Source organism: Mizuhopecten yessoensis, unplaced genomic scaffold (genome assembly GCF_002113885.1).
Source record: "Mizuhopecten yessoensis strain PY_sf001 unplaced genomic scaffold, ASM211388v2 scaffold1595, whole genome shotgun sequence".
NCBI classification, from domain to species: Eukaryota; Metazoa; Mollusca; class Bivalvia; order Pectinida; family Pectinidae; genus Mizuhopecten; species Mizuhopecten yessoensis.
The window spans coordinates 532,455-551,512 of record NW_018404125.1 but is presented as its reverse complement, the minus strand read 5'-3'; the positions used below and the strand labels follow the sequence as shown (position 1 = coordinate 551,512).

The 19,058-nt window shown below is 37.5% G+C and overlaps 1 protein-coding gene across 5 annotated transcripts in view; it reads left to right on the top strand.

Annotated features, from left to right (window-relative positions):
* Positions 1–18,203, top strand: part of LOC110465918 (DNA damage-regulated autophagy modulator protein 1-like) — a 174,195-nt gene extending 155,992 nt beyond the window's left edge. For 4 of the 5 annotated variants that reach the window (XM_021522099.1, XM_021522091.1, XM_021522107.1 and 1 more), the window contains 5 exons: positions 1,751–1,937; positions 5,605–5,663; positions 9,849–9,863; positions 13,015–13,170; positions 13,392–18,203. In XM_021522099.1, the coding sequence (XP_021377774.1) occupies positions 1,751–1,937; positions 5,605–5,663; positions 9,849–9,863; positions 13,015–13,170; positions 13,392–13,427 (453 nt within the window). In that variant the 3' untranslated portion in view covers positions 13,428–18,203. The remainder of the gene's footprint in view (positions 1–1,750; positions 1,938–5,604; positions 5,664–9,848; positions 9,864–13,014; positions 13,171–13,391) is intronic. The other variant, XM_021522125.1, reaches the window with a different exon arrangement.
* The last annotated feature ends 855 nt before the right edge of the window (positions 18,204–19,058 follow it).

The following is a 19,058-nucleotide window of genomic DNA, read 5'->3' as shown; positions in this document are numbered from 1 at the left end:
TAACCAATAGGTCAAGGGTTATGATATTTTGCCAAAAGCATGCTGTGTTGGAAGACTTTAAACTCTGTTCAACCTAATGTCCTTGTTCGACATTCAAGGTCACAGGCGTCATATGTTTAAATCTTTTAATGGGTTCTTATGAATCAAACACTGGTATTCTGCCTGTAGCTGCATTTTAGTCCACTTTTAAGATTACAAGTGTGAGATTAATACCAGGTGAGAGATTCAGGCCCATTGGGCATCTTGTTAATTCTGTGACTTATCTCAGATAATTTTTCTTTCTGTAATTGTAAATATGTCAGCAAACTCAACTTTATAGTTAACTTATGTTTTTTGAAAACTTAATAATATTTTTAAGATTGCAAGATTTTAACTTTTTTTGTATACTCTTGGAGCTTCTGAAATTTTAGAATAATTTAACTTTAGTAACTTATTTAACTGACCAAAATCTGATGAAATTTGACATTAATCAAGAAAAATACATGCTTTTGAATAATCTGTTTATACATGTTCGTAAGTAACAATCCATTGTCTAAAGTGGGATTCTGATACACTCGTTAGCTCTAATCATCTCACTGGCTTGTGTTTTTATTCAGAATTTCAAGGTCATTTACAAACTAGAACTGCTAGCTAGGCAATGATGACGTTAGAGTTATTAAAACGCATAGATGAGGACCATGGTCACTTTCATGTATACTGCTTGTCGATAAGTCCATACTTAAATGTGAATCACATGCTTTTTTGGAGAAAGAAAAAAAACGCTGGAAGATGTGCTGATTTCTTTAAAAAAATATATTGTTTTTAGCATTTTTTCGAATGTATTGGTCGTAATGAGGAAGTCATTGTGTATAAAGAACCATCTGTCAAAACGTCACTTGACAGACAGCTATGAGCAGAAGCTATGACGTAGGATGTTTGATATCTGGTCTATAGGTTTGTACGTAGAACCTGAGCCGTGATGTTGACTGCAGGTCAATACTACAAGTATAATTAATGGTACGCAGTATCTGTTGACAGTGATGTATGTGGATCAGGAAAATTCTATTCTAAGGAAACCGTGTACAGACAATGTAATCAACTAGATATGGTTGTATGGAATCAGGATGTTATTTGACATGGGTCGTATAACCGTATATCTTCCCAATTGTAGTTTTTCTGTGCATGTCTTAACCGATCAATATTTAACTAGCGGTATGTCTACGTGTACAAAATGCCAAAGGTACACCGTATTATCACAGATATAGCTAGTTAGTGTTAAACCATTTGATGTAAATATCAATGTTTTATTAGTCGCGGTTATATAACATTGCTATACATTTTATGCTTTCTCTTTGTATACTTCTATGTGAATAATTGACGCGAAGTGCTGTAGCTAATTGTTACATTTTCACTTCTATATGTAAAACATCCACAACGAAATATTACTGTTCGGTCATTAAATCTCATTACTCTGAAAAGCTTATTATGCCGCAACCATTTGTCCAGAGACTGTTTTGTGTTATGATGTTTTTGTAGGTATATCCAATGATATATGAAGGAATTCAATACAGAATGGAAAAGCGGGCGTAGAAATAAATGTGTGTTGGCAGTGAGCGAGGTGGCAAATAAAACCAATCACATTATTTAGAAGTTAACTTGTACTTTAATAATACAAACAATATCCTGACTACAAATGTAAAATGAACTTTATCTACGTTGTTCGGTAAAGTCATATTTCACTACTTTATTTATCAATTTTGACGTGTTACAGGTAGACGCGATGCCGATTCCCCATTACTCTGGAGCGTTCCTCACCTTCCTGCTGGGCGGGGTGTGTTGCTGGCTACACGCAATCATAACATGGAAAATGTACAAAGAGGAAAGAGACAAGGCGTTTTTTCTGACGTTTATATTTCAAATCATAGTCAGTCTTTTCGTCTCTGTATTCTTCGTCATGTGTATCCTTTTACAAACCTTGTGTGAAGAAACGAAATACACTACTAAGTTACACCATCAAGACTATTGAATATGTGTATAAAACAATCTGGTATAACACTGAATTAACGTTTACAATGTAAAATAGAGTGTCTTATATGTGATAATGCTATGATTGCCGTACATGTACCAGTAAATGAAGGATTCGTAATTACGATTATTTAGACCTTCAATTTCTAGTTACATATATATGATTTATCGGAACGTTCTTAAACAAATGCCAATGTTATATAAGTCTGTAAAACGCATTCAGGAGCAACCTTTCTCAAGTGTATCGTACAACGTGATTATTCAGCAACACGATATCGGTAGGTTGTACATGTATAAGTATGAATTAGCATAAGCTTATTGCAGGTAACAAATATAAATGAGCATGAAAATAGATATTTACAATCAGTTATATGCATATGAATGCAGTTTTAACATGATTTAAATTAATTTCTCAACTAAGATGTGTTGGATTGCTAAATTTACTTTAATTTACAGCGTAAAAGTCTTACCTGTTACACTCACAAGCTGCGCATTACACTCACTAGTCCGTATACTAACCGTGAGCTGTCTCACTCACTAGCTGCTACAGACTCGTACTTATACTTACCATGAGCTATCTCACTCACTAGTTTCTACATAGTTGTCCTTATACTTACCGTGAGCTGTCTCACTCACTAGCTGCTACAGACTCGTACTTATATACTTACCGTGAGCTGTCTCACTCACTAGCTTCTACAGACTCGTCCTTATACTTACCGTGAGCTATCTCACTCACTAGCTGCTACAGACTCGTACTTATATACTTACCGTGAGCTGTCTCACTCACTAGCTTCTACAGACTCGTCCTTATACTTAACGTGAGCTGTCTCACTCATTAGGTGAAACAGACTCGTACTTATACTTACCGTGAGCTATCTCACTCACTAGGTGAAACAGACTCGTACTTATACTTACCGTGAGCTATTTCACTCACTAGCTTCTACATAGTTGTCCTTTTACTTACCGTGAGCTGTCTCACTCACTAGGTGAAACAGACTCGTACTTATACTTACCGTGAGCTATCTCACTCACTAGCTGCTACAAATGTACAGACTCGTCCTTATACTTACCGTGAGCTGTCTCACTCACTAGCTGCTACATAGTCGTCCTTATACTTACCGTGAGCTATCTCACTCACTAGCTGCTACAGACTCGTACTTATACTTACCGTGAGCTATCTCACTCACTAGCTGCTACAGACTCGTACTTATACTTACCGTGAGCTGTCTCACTCACTAGCTGCTACAGACTCGTACTTATACTTACCGTGAGCTGTCTCACTCACTAGCTGCTACAGACTCGTACTTATACTTACCGTGAGCTGTCTCACTCACTAGCTGCTACAGACTCGTACTTATACTTACCGTGAGCTGTCTCACTCACTAGCTGCTACAGACTCGTACTTATACTTACCGTGAGCTGTCTCACTCACTAGCTGCTACAGACTCGTACTTATACTTACCGTGAGCTGTCTCACTCACTAGCTGCTACAGACTCGTACTTATACTTACCGTGAGCTGTCTCACTCACTAGCTGCTACAGACTCGTACTTATACTTACCGTGAGCTGTCTCACTCACTAGCTGCTACAGACTCGTACTTATACTTACCGTGAGCTGTCTCACTCACTAGCTGCTACAGACTCGTACTTATACTTACCGTGAGCTGTCTCACTCACTAGCTTCTACATAGTTGTCCTTATACTTACCGTGAGCTATCTCACTCACTAGCTGCTACAGACTCGTACTTATACTTACCGTGAGCTGTCTCACTCACTAGCTGCTACAGACTCGTACTTATACTTACCGTGAGCTGTCTCACTCACTAGCTGCTACAGACTCGTACTTATACTTACCGTGAGCTGTCTCACTCACTAGCTGCTACAGACTCGTACTTATACTTAACGTGAGCTGTCTCACTCACTAGCTTCTACATACTCGTACTTATACTTACCGTGAGCTGTCTCACTCACTAGCTGCTACAGACTCGTACTTATACTTACCGTGAGCTGTCTCACTTACTAGCTTCTACATAGTTGTCCTTTTACTTACCATGAGCTATCTCACTCACTAATTGCCACAGACTCGTACTTATACTTACCATGAGCTGTCTTGCTCACTAATTGCCACAGACTCGTACTTATACTTACCGTGAGCTGTCTCGCTCACTAATTGCCATAGACTCGTGCTTATACTTACCATGGGCTGTCTCGCTCACTAATTTCCACAGACTCGTGCTTATACTTACCGTGAGCTGTCTCGCTCACTAATTGCCACAGACTCGTACTTATACTTACCGTGAGCTATCTCACTCACTAATTGCCACAGACTCGTGCTTATACTTACCGTGAGCTGTCTCGCTCACTAATTACCACAGACTCGTACTTATACTTACCGTGAGCTATCTCACTCACTAATTGCCACAGACTCGTCCTTATGCTTAACGTGTACTGGTTAACTCCTTTCCTGCCACCGAATCCAAAGGCTGTGCTTGAGCTGCTATTTAAACCGTTTCCAGACAACACAGTAGACCTAGAAATATAGCGTTACCACGTTCTCCATAAACCCCATTTGGTTTAAACAAATTATCAACAAAGAAACTTTTTTTTTATTTAACCACAGCAATTATAACATAGATATTAAACGGAAAAAAAGAAAATTGTTTTGATAAGATTTATATCTAATTATAAAATCGTTTCTTTGAAGACCAACCTGTTTCTGGACTCGAGATTTCATCATGAAATCCCATAGAGAGGTACGTCTACAATAACGTCGCGGTTGCGATGTGGTGCTTTGGCGGTGTATGCACACATTATCGATAAAGTTGTGTCTAATCTGTTTCCAATTTGTTATTGAACTGTACTGGCATGATTTTGACCTCGAGAAGAGATTGTGCCTTCTGATAAACTACAAGCCGTATCTGAATCCTAATTATACTGGTAAATGGACTTTTACTTTATTCTTACATCCTTTTATCGATGGTGAATATCGAGGCTTTGCAGAACAGCACAAATAATTCCCCTATCGATTTTACAATACTAACACAATTGCGAAAACCACAACAGCCGAGATTTAGGAGAGTGTTGGAATGTTAGTAATGCGCTTTTCACTTTCTATCGATTTAAATACTATTTAAGTCGGTTTTGATAGTGTAATGTAGTACAATAATTAAAATTATCGTATCGTTGATTTGCGTAGTTGATTTCTAAATTACACCGTGTACTAGTTATCATGGACTTCAAATTTTCTCTTGCGTGTTATATAATTATCTGAGATTTTGCATTTCCTGTGTGATATTTGGTTAAAAATGATATTTTTTGTACTTATTAAGTAGCAATTGTTTCTATTCCACATCAAGTATAGCTGATTAATTAGGCAACATGTGATATTTTTTCATAACTCTAAAAATTAAAACTAACACTGAAATAAAAACATACAGGCTTTTAGATTGATAAAAAAATCGGAAATATATAGTCATAATGTTTTTTACATATAAGTTTAATCAAGTTTTAATATGTTAATGCTTTTAACAGTAACATAAAGATATAAAGAAGTATTATTTCATATTCTTAAGACGAATATAAACCCTTGACAATCAAAAGTCAGCGTGTCGCTCGGCCACTATCGACATCAACGAGACGCCGGACACGGAACGAAAGAGGTAAGCCCTAAAGTAATCCATTATTTTACCGTAATTCTCGAAAAAGAAACGTGCTCAAGTAATTCTAAGTTTAGTGTACAACATGGGACTTTCCCGGACCCTTCTTTTCTTTTGAAAAAGCCGGTACGTGTTAACTTCGGTCAGTTAATTTTTCAATGAAATAGACTATTAAACGTGCTTAAATCCTTTCTAGACGACCTCTCATCTAGTTTGTCGATCAATAAGCTATTGTTATCAGTCATTACGAATTCTTTAAAATCTATATTGAGTGCTTAGATAATATAAAAAGAAATCTATTATTAAACCTGACTTTAATGCATTATATGTTTTATCAAATAAATTGGTCCGTCTTGGTGTCGGTGAAATCTTATTCCACTACTGATCTAAACGGTAACATAGGATTAACAGGCATAGTTAACCGCCGCGGGCCGTGTTTGTACAGTAATATAGGAATAACAGGCATAGTTAACCACCGCGGGCCGTGTTTGTACGGAAATATAGGATTAACAGGCATAGTTTACCGGGCCGTGTTTGTACGGTAATATAGGATTAACAGGCATAGTTTACCGAGCCGTGTTTGTATGGTAATATAAGATTACAAGGCATAGTTTACCGCCGCAGGCCGTGTTTGTACGGAAATATAGGATTAACACGCATAGGTTACCGCCGCGGGCCGTGTTTGTACGGAAATATAGGATTAACAGGCATAGTTCACCGGGCCGTGTTTGTACGGTAATATAGGAATAACAGGCACAATTTACCGAGGCCGTGTTTGTACGGAAATATAGGATTAACAGGCATAGTTCACCGGGCCGTGTTTGTACGGTAATATAGGAATAACAGGCATAGTTTATCGCCGCAGGCCGTGTTTGTACGGTCATATAGGATAAACAGGCATAGATTACCGCCGCGGGTCGTGTTTGTACGGTAATATAGGATTAACAGGCGTAGTTTACCGCCGCGGGCGGTGTTTGTATGGTAATATAGGATAAACAGGCATAGTTTACCGCCGCAGGACGTGTTTGTACGGTACTATAGGATTAACAGACGTAGTTTACCGAGCCGTGTTTGTACGGTAATATAGGATTAACAGGCATAGTTTGCCGAGCCGTGTTTGTACGGTAACATAGGATTAACAGGCATAGTTTACCGAGCCGTATTTGTACGGTAACATAGGATTAACAGGCATAGTTTACCGAGTCGGGTTGGTACGGTAATATAGGATTAACAGGCATCGTTTACCGCCGCGGGCCGTGTTTGTACGGTCATATAGGATTAACAGGCACAGTATAGGATTAACAGGCATAGTTTACCGAGCCGTGGTTGTACGGTAACATAGGATTAACAGGCATAGTTTTCCTAACCGTGTTTGTACGGTAATATAGGATTAACAGGCGTAGTTTACCGCCGCGGGCGGTGTTTGTATGGTAATATAGGATAAAAAGGCATAGTTTACCGCCGCAGGACGTGTTTGTACGGTAATATAGGATTAACAGGCGTAGTTTACCGCCGCGGGCGGTGTTTGTATGGTAATATAGGATAAACAGGCATAGTTTACCGCCGCAGGACGTGTTTGTACGGGACTATAGGATTAACAGACGTAGTTTACCGAGCCGTGTTTGTACGGTAAAATAGGATTAACAGGCTTAGTTTACCGAGCCGTGTTTGTACGGTAAAATAGGATTAACAGGCATAGTTTACCGAGCCGTGGTTGTACGGTAACATAGGATTAACAGGCATAGTTTGCCGAGCCGTGTTTGTACGGTAACATAGGATTAACAGGCATAGTTTACCTAACCGTGTTTGTACGGTAATATAGGATTAACAGGCATAGTTTACCGCGTCGTGTTGGTACGGTAATATAGGATTAACAGGCATAGTTTACCGGGCCGTGTTTGTACGGTAATATAGGATTACCAGGCATAGTTTACCGAGCCGTGTTTGTACGGTAACATAGGATTAACAGGCATAGTTTCCCGAGCCGTGTTTGTACGGTAACATAGGATTAATAGGCATAGTTTACCTAACCGTGTTTGTACGGTAATATAGCATTAACAGGCATAGTTTACCGCCGCGGGCCGTGTTTGTATGGTAATATAAGATTAACAGGCATAGTTCACCGGGCCGGGTTGGTACGATAATATAGGATTAACAGGCATAGTTTACCGGGCCGTTTTTGTACGGTAATATAGGATTAATAGGCATAGTTTACCGAGCCGTGTTTGTACGGTAATATAGGATTAACAGGCATAGTTTACCGCCGCATGACGTGTTTGTACGGTAATATAGGATTGACAGGCACAGTTTACCGAGTCGTGTTGGTACGGTTATATAGGATTAACAGGCATAGTTTACCGAGCCGTGTTTGTACGGTAATATAGGATTAACAGGCATAGTTTACCGGGCCGTGTTTGTACGGTAATATAGGATTAACAGGCACAGTTTACCGGGCCGTGTTGGTACGGTAATATAGGATTAACAGGCATAGTTTACCGAGCCGTGTTTTTACGGTAATATAGGATTAACAGGCATAGTTTACCGCCGCATGACGTGTTTGTACGGTAATATAGGATTGACAGGCACAGTTTACCGGGTCGTGTTGGTACGGTTATATAGGATTAACAGGCATAGTTTACCGAGCCGTGTTTGTACGGTAACATAGGATTAACAGGCATAGTTTACCGAGCCGTGTTTGTACGGTAACATAGGATTAACAGGCATAGTTTACCGAGCCGTGTTTTTACGGTAATATAGGATTAACAGGCATAGTTTACCGCCGCGGGCCGTGTTTGTATGGTAATATAAGATTAACAGGCATAGTTCACCGGGCCGGGTTGGTACGATAATATAGGATTAACAGGCATAGTTTACCGGGCCGTATTTGTACGGTAATATAGGATTAACAGGCATAGTTTACGGCCGCGGGCCGTGTTTGTACGGTAATATAGGATAAACAGGCATAGTTTTCCGCCGCGGGCCGTGTCTGTACGGTAATATAGGATTAACAGGCATAGTTTACCGAGCCGTGTTTTTACGGTAATATAGGATTAACAGGCACAGTTTACCGAGTCGTGTTGGTACGGTTATATAGGATTAACAGGCATAGTTTACCGAGCCGGGTTTGTACGGTAATATAGGATTAACAGGCATAGTTCACCGCCGCGGGCCGTGTTTGTATGGTAATATAGGATTAACAGGCATAGTTTACCGCCGCGGGCCGTGTTTGTACGGTCATATAGGATTAACAGGCACAGTTTACCGAGCCGTGTTTGTATGGTAATATAGGATTAACAGGCATAGTTTACCGAGTCGTGTTGGTATGGTAATATAGGATTAACAGGCGTAGTTTACCGCCGCGGGCCATGTTTGTACGGTAATATAGGATTAACAGGCACAGTTTACCGCGCCGTGTTTGTACGGTAATATAGGATTAACAGGCATAGTTTACCGCCGCGGGCCGTGTTTGTACGGTCATATAGGATTAACAGGCATAGTTTACCGGGCCGTATTTGTACAGTAATATAGGATTAACAGGCATAGTTTACCGCCGCGGGCCGTGTTTGTACGGTCATATAGGATTAACAGGCACAGTTTACCGAGCCGTATTTGTATGGTAATATAGGATTAACAGGCATAGTTCACCGAGCCGTGTTTGTACGGTAATATAGGAGTAACAGGCATAGTTTACCGCCGCGGGCCGTTTTTGTACGGTAATATAGGATTAACAGGCACAGTTTACCGCCGCGGGCGGTGTTTGTACGGTAATATAGGATTAACACGCAGTTTACCGCCGCGGGACGTGTTTGTACGGTAATATAGGATTAACAGGCATAGTTTACCGCCGCGGGCCGTGTTTGTATGGTAATATAGGATTAACAGGCATAGTTTACCGGGCCGTGTTCGTACGGATATAAATGATTGGTTGTGTTATTAGATTCATCAATGTGTTGTAAATATTGTACATTTTATGTCGACCACATGTGAGACGAGTCATTGACTCAATGTGTTATCGAATTTAAATAAAGTCTATTATTATTATTATTAATTGGATCGACTCATTAAAGCACGTATTGGAAACGGACTATTGCTGTTTTGTAGAATCCAACCATGAATATCATTATATGAGTACAATTAATGCATTAAAGATGTTTTAAATGTTTTAATCCGTTGTCACTCACCATGTAGTTTGACCTACCGGAGGTAAGAACGGATCACCCTGCATGTCATACTTCAACATTCTTGTGGCACCTTTGTCCAATCGTCACTTTCGTTTCTTCTTCTCACTTTTATCTGTTTCATTTTTAACCTTTGTGATTTCAAGTATACTTAAACATTACCGATAAACTAGTGTCATGTGTTCAGTCGTATGACAGTGATTTGTTAAAATACGTTAAAAGCTCCCGGCAAATTATCTCACGTGTTTGTATCTGTCGTCATAAGTTTGACTTGAAGAAAACATCAATGAAGATTTGCACTCTCGTGGAATAAAAAAATATATGATATCTTCAATGAACGTGAAAGGCTACCGTGTAGTAAGATGTGTTAATAGCATACCTGGGATCCTGATTTACGCAGAGTTTTCTTGGATATCTGTCCAATTTCTCCCTAAAAATGGGATTATAACAAATCTGACGGACCTATAAACAACGCCAGGAATGATTAACTACATTATGTAACCAATTTGTTTTTGTAATTGGTGTCCAAGCCCTATGATTAACAGACGATCTTACCTTATGCTGGAATTAGATGTGTTCAAGGTAGCGTGCTGTCACTCACTCAGTCCGCCGTGCGTCATCACATCACCTAATTTGTTATATTTTTATCCTAATTGTCTTTTTTTCCCAGTGTTATTTTATCAATACTTTTCAAGCTTTGAGATGTTGTCAGTGTTTTTGTTTTGTCTATAAAAGCATTATTTAACTATGTGTTGTGTTAGGCTTACTCAAACATTATCTATATGTTGTGTTTTAGTAACATTCGGTACATGATATATGTTTAGCGAACCTTAAAACGAAATGCTATTAAATGGTATCAAAAGGAACAAAATCAGAAAGATATTATCACATGACATTCCATTAACCTCGCAGTACTGACCAACACTTCTTTACAAAAACGCCAATGTCTTATCCTTGGCCTCCTGACCAGCAATCTCCTACAATAATGACCTTCTATTCATTAAAAGGATACCGACTAAAACTTGTTTTACCATTGCGATGCTGACCAGCAACCACCTACAATAATGGCCCTTTAGTCATGGTAGGGAGTTGTCCGACATTCCCCTTCCTGGTGACCCAGTTTATATCACCTGGATGCTGACCAACACTCACCTACGCTACTGACCCTTTGTTTTTGACGGGATCCTGTGCAACACTCCTGCCCAGTGGTGACTTCTATTTATAATTGTGGTGGTGAATAACACTCTCATCGATAGTGAACCTGTTTTTAACACGAAGATAATGACCAACACTTCTCCACAGAAATGACTTACTTATTATAGGGTTGCTGACCAAACCCGTTCTGTGATATTTACCCTGTTTTAATCTTGGACATGATGACCAACACTTCTCTACAATAGTGACTTAGTTATTATAGGGTTGCTGACCAAAACTGCCCCTTTGTATTACGTTTCAAGAGGATGCTCACCACCTTCCTTTACTTAGGTAAACCTCTATATATCACAGCTATGTACGCCTGGTGCTGTCTGAATTAATTATTCAGTACACATGTGTTAACGGGTTCTATCTGCTTGGAGACATGCCTCGTTCACGTCGCTAAGACGTGCTTTACAAAGCTCTGTCATTCATGGCTTCTAACAGATAGATAATCAATAGCTGATAGACGTGGTACGTTATCCAAAGTCTTATTCTCTCTAATCTACTTTAGTTAGGTGTTGAAATTGTGTTTGTAACGGCAATGGCGTCTCCTGTAATCATTTCCGTGTTTGTGCGTTATTGCGCACTGCCACACCTGATGTACTTCAGATTTCTCGTGTCTGAAATGTATCATAGACTCAGCAGGATAATCTAATTGACAAATATAAACAAAATCAACTTGTTGATAATCATTTCACGATTTGAGATTCCTATTAGCATTTTTGAAGTTCAGATACATCAAACTCACTATTTACTTTCATTTATGTAGTAACGCAACTTTCACTCATTTGAAAATGAATTGCATGTTACATTACAAAATATACGTGTAAACTGCTTTTTACTTACACTGAGATACCTGTAACGGCTGTCATCTTTTGCTGCCACCTGCCTTAAACAGTCACGTCGATGTCTTCAAAATAAAACTATTATATAAAGAAACATTGATTAACATCCTTTTTTTCTTAACCAGACACTTTTGAATGTCACTCATACTTGAACTATATAATGTACAGATACACAATCACCTTACAAAACCAATCAATGTCGAATCCCCTTGGCCGAGCCAGGTTTTCCAGATTGTACAGGGATCTTTACTATATTATCTTTATTGCAATTTGAAATTCATTGAAGCTTACTGAATCTTAAGCTCTAGAGCATTCTGATTGATATGCTGGTTTTTGCAGTGAATAAGCAATATTCAAGGAGCAATGTGTCCTTGAATTTCGAAATAAAATTCAGAAAAAAATATAATAACAGGTACATTTTTGTAAACCTTTAAAACAGACTTCACAAGGCAGTATTGAATATATAAAAGGAACTATGAGTACAGAGTTTAAACAAGGTAGATAAAATACTAGGAACAACGAACACAGAGTTTTATCAAGGTAAAACTCCATTTTCTGAAATGACGACGATTCTATTGCATAGAAACAATTTGGATGTGAGCTACAAAGCTTTTGTACGTCACTTAAATGACATAATCTAACTAATGTTTCCTGCCTTTATTTCCCCTACTCTGTGTGCGTAGAAAATGTCTCGGTAACACAATGACATTTTCATTCTGCTGTCTATTAATAAAGAGCCATAACATTGACGTCACTTACAGGCGTTAGTCACTGTCGTTTGTAGCCATTCCAGCATCCTTAATCTAATTGGAAGGTATTAACACCTTTAAGATGTGAGTTAGCGTCTGTAGACGAGACTAGTGTCATACCTGTATAACCTTGTGTCATGTTCACGTGATACTAACTTTCCTAATTGAAGGTCAGTAGTATGTACGTCCGTGAGTTACATGGCACACAATGCATTGAAGTCATGCTGTAACGATGTACATATGTACGTGTCAGTAAGTCGTGTTTACTTGGGTTAATGTATGTCATTATAGTGTGTACGAAGCCTCCTATTGAATGCATAATTACTTATAAATATAAATAACATCACACTCATATTTAAATGCATTTGCTTCCATGTGATTTCAGGGTGCTCTTCGTCCCATCTTTTTAACGGCCGCATTTTCAGAATGGTTCCTTGCGTTGACTGTGGTAGCGTATATTCTGACTTTCGTTCCCGGCTTCAGAACAATAGATTACGATGGTGGTACTGTGAAATGGAAGGCGCCCGTTAGTAGCAGCGTGGTAAGTTGGGGTGTTAGTGAGGATGTTGTAAATGAACAGTCCCTCTCTCTGCTCACTTCATGCAGCCCGTCTGTCGTTATTGCAAAGGTTCATATCCTGACAATTTTAAAGTGTATTCTTCAGTAATATTAGTCTGTCGGTGATTCCACTTCTCTTGAAGAAACATCTTCAATACGAAAATTGTTATATAATTAAGTATATGATTTTTTGTATCATTTCAGAGTACTTGCACGAAAATGATGCGGTGCTGTTCGTAAGATGTCATTGCTGTATGGGTTATGTCCCTTTGTATAGGGTTGGCACGTGTGGATGAACTAAGAGTGGTCGCTGAGAGTTTGTGTCTACACGCTTCTGTTGAAGGTATCATGGACCACGGGGATTTACCATAGTTATTAGTTACTGATACCATCGATTATCGACCATATTACTGTTCATAGGTAAAAAATAACGAAATATACAATGTATATCATATAATATAATTTTGTAAACATGTCTAGTTCCTTACCGTACTCCCGTTACCGATATTCCCAATTAAGCCGTGTTGTCTAAGTTCGTATCATATTATGTACTTGTATTATTTGAAGTATTGTCGATATCGATTTTATCATACTTCTTTTTCGATTAGTTTAATTCTGTACTGAACCTGATCTGAGAGAGTCTGCTACCACATATATGATTGTGTCCATTCATGCAATAACGTTAAATGTTTGAAATATTTTTGTTTTGATAGACGTATATAGAGGTATACATTAAAATATGGCTAAACCGACCAGCACTGAAACCAATACTTCACAATCAACACACAAAGAGTCGGATTGCTTAAGTTTTACCTATCGTTTTGAATGGTGTCTACATAAAGAGATACAGAGGGATGTTATTGTATATTGGAAAGATTTCCGGCTAGCACAAGTTCGACATACCATCTAGAAATGTATTCAGTGAGATATAACTGAAGTTAATAGAAAAGAAAACAATAGGAATTGAAGAGGTACACAAGCGAATCATCTCCCCTTATAATTGATTTTACAAATCCGGATAAACAGGTAAGACAGTATAACTGGTATACGTTTTGTTTACTAGACATGGTTGTTTTTTCAGTGAGTAGGTTATATTAATTGTATTTTTATTATTTTATATAAACCGTAGAAAAAGTTTAATACAAAGATAAAGATAAAAATGCCGCCTAACGATTCAAAAGTAACGATGACATCATATATATATATAGCATTTTTAGCGATTTGATAAGATCAAATGACATGGAAATCGCGATGGAAATCGAGGAAGGAGACATATTTGAATGATGCTTATTTTTGTTTATATTGTTCATCTTAATTTCACGTCCATGCCGTAACTACGTAGACGAAGGGAAGTAACTCTATGTATTTATTTGTTAAATCACCTAACTTACTATGACAGGTCGTATCGACTTCCATTACATTGATACTTAGTTTACAGATTGTCTCATTGAATCAAACTGGAACCAAAGCATGATGTTCTGTGGTAATGAACGCCTCAAAAAATAATTAAAAAAAAATCATCTTAACTCATTTGTATTATCAAGTAATGAAACATGATATTTTGATAATATTCGATGGATAACCGTTGAATACCATCCATCTTTGTCATTTCTTGGTTGAATGCTTTTGTTTTGACGGGTGAGGTGTTCTGTCCCACAAGCGAACTTTGTTGACAGAATTCAGTAGTCGATCATTATCTTTTCTATCCTATTTTTTGTAAATCTTTATACAATGTTGTTTTGAAAAGCTATCGGTTAATAGCGTGCCAAGACACGCCTCATAATCTCTCGATATTTCCGTGGCAGCACTTGTCAACATCTATCGCGGCGGCCATTCTGTCTGTTTGGTGGGAAATCATGTTTGTTTTCTGCTGTAGTGTTAAAACTCTAGTATGTTTATTAATGACACATTTACACATTTTAAAATTCAATAGTTGATTGGATTATATTGGCTTTGTTTGATGCAAATACTTAAAACTAGCTTCAAATCAATCTGAGCAGACATTGACAGTTTCCCGAAGTTGTATTTGACGTACGAAGAATCGTTCTGATAGGCCAATGATACGATTTCGCAATATTATTCACAAATAATAAAGCTGATATAATACTATAATTCAGTAATAATTAATAAAACCGGATCCTCATATATCATACAAAGCTTCAGGGCAGACTTTTGAAATTAGGTTTTGCCTTGTACTTACATAAAAAATGGGAGACGTTTTAAATATCTTTTGTAAGCATATAGTAGGCAAACAAATACAAAAAACATTATTTTTAGTCGTTATTTTAAATTAAAAACCTGATGTTTGCAATTAAAAAATGCCAATTATTATTTACTTTTTCTATTTTTCTTTTCTTTTGTTACACATTTTACTCAATTTATTCAAGCAAGAAGAATCCTTTATTCTAAAAATGATTTTATAAATACTTGTATCTGAACATTCTGTCCACTCTTCCCCGATAAACCGAAGACGCACCAAAGGATTCGCATGACGACATGTAAACCCACGGCGAGTATTAGTATTTACATTGTACTCGAGATTTGACGAGTCTGAATGGTTCATTACTATGGTTTCATGTCTTTGTAACTGACTCCAAACATTCGGATTTGTTTAAGACCTACACATGTAATCTTTCGCTAGAAATTATTGACTTCATTTTCATTTTTTTCTTATTAAATATTGAGTCGGACTTAATTATAGATATAGGCGACAAAACTATTGCCAGTAATGTTCGGGAGCCTATAACCACATTTGTATATCACAAACTGTAATCAATAAATGGTATTAATTTCGATAAAATTATGCGCGCACAGTTTGCATTTCCTGGACAGAGAAGAATATAACAAGGAAAACAACACTCCGGGACGGAGGGACGGATCTCAGCTGTTCTATCTGTGTTAAAGTGCCTTGACTGCTGTAACCTTACACAGTAATGATTTCTATTTTACAAGGCGAATTAAAGTTTCAATATTACCTGATAAATTTATTCCGTGCTTATCTAGTATTGAGTTACAATATATACATTTATTTTGCGCGTGCGATTAATTTATATAGGGCCAAAAACAGTGCGTTTCCTTGTTCACTTTTGAAAAAATCGGCTAGGTAGAAAGGTAGGTTTAACATTATGTTTTGAAAAATAAATGTATATGGTTTAGATCGGAGAGTGATATTGGCTTAAACAGTGATTCTTTGAAAATTGACCTTAACTTTTAGGGTAGCTTTACAAAGTAAGGTTACCAGGAACACAAACTATTTTTGTTTCGCCTAAGGCAAAGTAGGTCCTCGTTTGTCGGGGGAGAATTCTTACTTCTAAACTTATCTAGAACCAAGAAAGTTAAAATTGTAATCCCGACGCCCAAGACATTCAGCTTGTTGATCGGATTAGTTGGGACGTTTGAGGGGATCAGTCTTCATGTTGCTAAACAACTTGTATATATGTACAGCTGTTTTACACTTCATAACACAGAATGCCCAACAAGCTGTGTTCTCAGGTGAAACCAAAGAGCAATCTGAAGATAACATTTAAATTAAACCTACGAGATCACATACAAACTTACGAGATTACATACAAACTTACGAGATTACATACAAAATTACGAGATTACATACAAACTTACGAGATTACATACAAACTTACGATATTACATACAAATCCTAATGAATTGTCGAGTTAAACATCCGAATTTTTCGTCTAACATATAGATCATATACAAGATTATTTTCTCTGTACCAACATCACATTATTGTACTGGTTCAATCGGCAGAAATATAAATGTAAAAGCAGTTATGTCAAATTTTCTTTCTTTTGAGAAACTGCATAAGGCATTTATTTCATATTTATTCGTACATATGTATAATGATGGCAATCATTACGTCATAACTCGATTTGAATTATCATTTACACATTGATATGTAATGTTCCATTTTCGATGTAACGTGAGGGTACCCAAAATGGAACACTTATTAAAGAAAATATTAATATTTCCTTTCAGTTTCTTGAATATCAATGCTTTTACTATAATAAAACAGAAGATGCTTTTAGTTTGTTTTATTTCCTGGGTATCACTAATGCGTGCGTCTATTTAAAGTACCAATTTAGGTTAGTCTCATTCAGTTGGAAATTTTAGCAAGCCAGATATCAAAAATGGAACACCTCATCATAGAATACAGTTTCTAAAAAAAACATGAGAGCATTTATAAAAGCTTCGTTCATTTCAAGAAAGTTTTGGCACTTTCTGATAAATTTCAGTCTTTTATTCATTAAAATATTCACTTGATATTTGATGTTGTTTTACCGTACCATTTCCAGGATAAAATTGTCATTTCACTTTTAGAATTTTTCCAATTCATGAGCAAAGTACCATCCATACGTTTTGCAAAATAAAGATGCTGCTTCATATTTATGAAAAGTGTTCTATTTGGGTACTCTAATGTAAGTACTTATTCAAGTTGCATTTAAATTATTTTCATAACAAAAAACCCTTTCAAACAACACATGAACATCTGTCAAGTTGTGATAAGCATGCTGTTTTACTATGTGTGTTTACGCAATGTTGTCCTGAGCGTACACAATCATACACGATGTGTATCGAATGTCAAGCAATAAAGACAGAATGACCGGTAAAAAGTAAACGGTTGCCGAGGTACGTAAAGTACACGTATAGACTATAATTTGAACTATTAATTGTAATATCGTGTGTCTGAAGAATGCGTGTAAATTGTCTGTAACGTTTGTACATGTAAAAATGTCTGAATGTGTCGATGGTATCGTGCTGAATGCCTAACTATTAAAAAAAACTACAGCAAAAATAACACATGTTCAATAGCAGGCGTATTAATTTACGTCTGATGTGAAGTATCTTCGGAACATCATTGTAGGATATAATTACTGATAACACATTGTTCATCTTCAGACCCCAATCAGCGCTGTGGTGTACACATTCATATAATTATTTTGGCATGTAAAGAACGATGTATGGTTGACTGACAGACCAAATAAAATATATATTCATAAATTCGTGTTTGGCTCGTTTTTGCTGAAAGCAATATTGCTTAATACGGACAGTAGACTACCGTATACAACCCCCGTAAATTGTAATGAGGAAATGTCACAAAGTAAGTGATAGACATGTAATTCAAGCAATCTGATTAAAATCATCTGTTACATGGCTCCGCCTGAACATCTGAATGTGCCGCGGTCAGGGTGACGTTCAAGTGACCTTTAAATGAATCAATCAGAGGCGCGCTGGTAAAAGTTTGCCAGCGAATCGGAATAACATGGTTGATATATAAAAAGCGAGGGGTATCGAACAGATTATTTTCCAAAACAAATATGGCGGCGGGAACTGACGTTTCTACGACACCAAGGAAAACGTACCCTTTGGGTAATAATTGCGTAGGCAACAACCGCCATACAGCCTTTCTTCTCTAATAAAGCTTCGAATATCTTTTTCTGTTCGGGTTTCAGACGATCAATCTCAAATAACTCTGAGCGCCCTTTTGAAAGAGGGTCACTAATTGGTCAAAATTTAATGAGTATTTATAAATATAAAGGTCACCTGAACGTGACCCTGACCGCAGCACACTCAGATGTTCAGCCGTTGTACGAAGTTAACGAAGCCATGCAGGGTTGTGTGGACATCCCTGAGCCATGTAACATGATTTTAATCAGATTGGTAATTCAAGCAGATTAATTTCAAAACCCTGAGCTAAGGTAGACAACCCGTAAACTTAGTGATAATATATGGGAATAACCTCCCATGTATGAGACCCGTGTCTTTGTATGCTGCAATAAGCAGAAACGTAGCTAGAGATTTATGGGGCTTGGAATACGTTCAGACGCTCGGAAGTTCATCTTTTGATAAAATGTA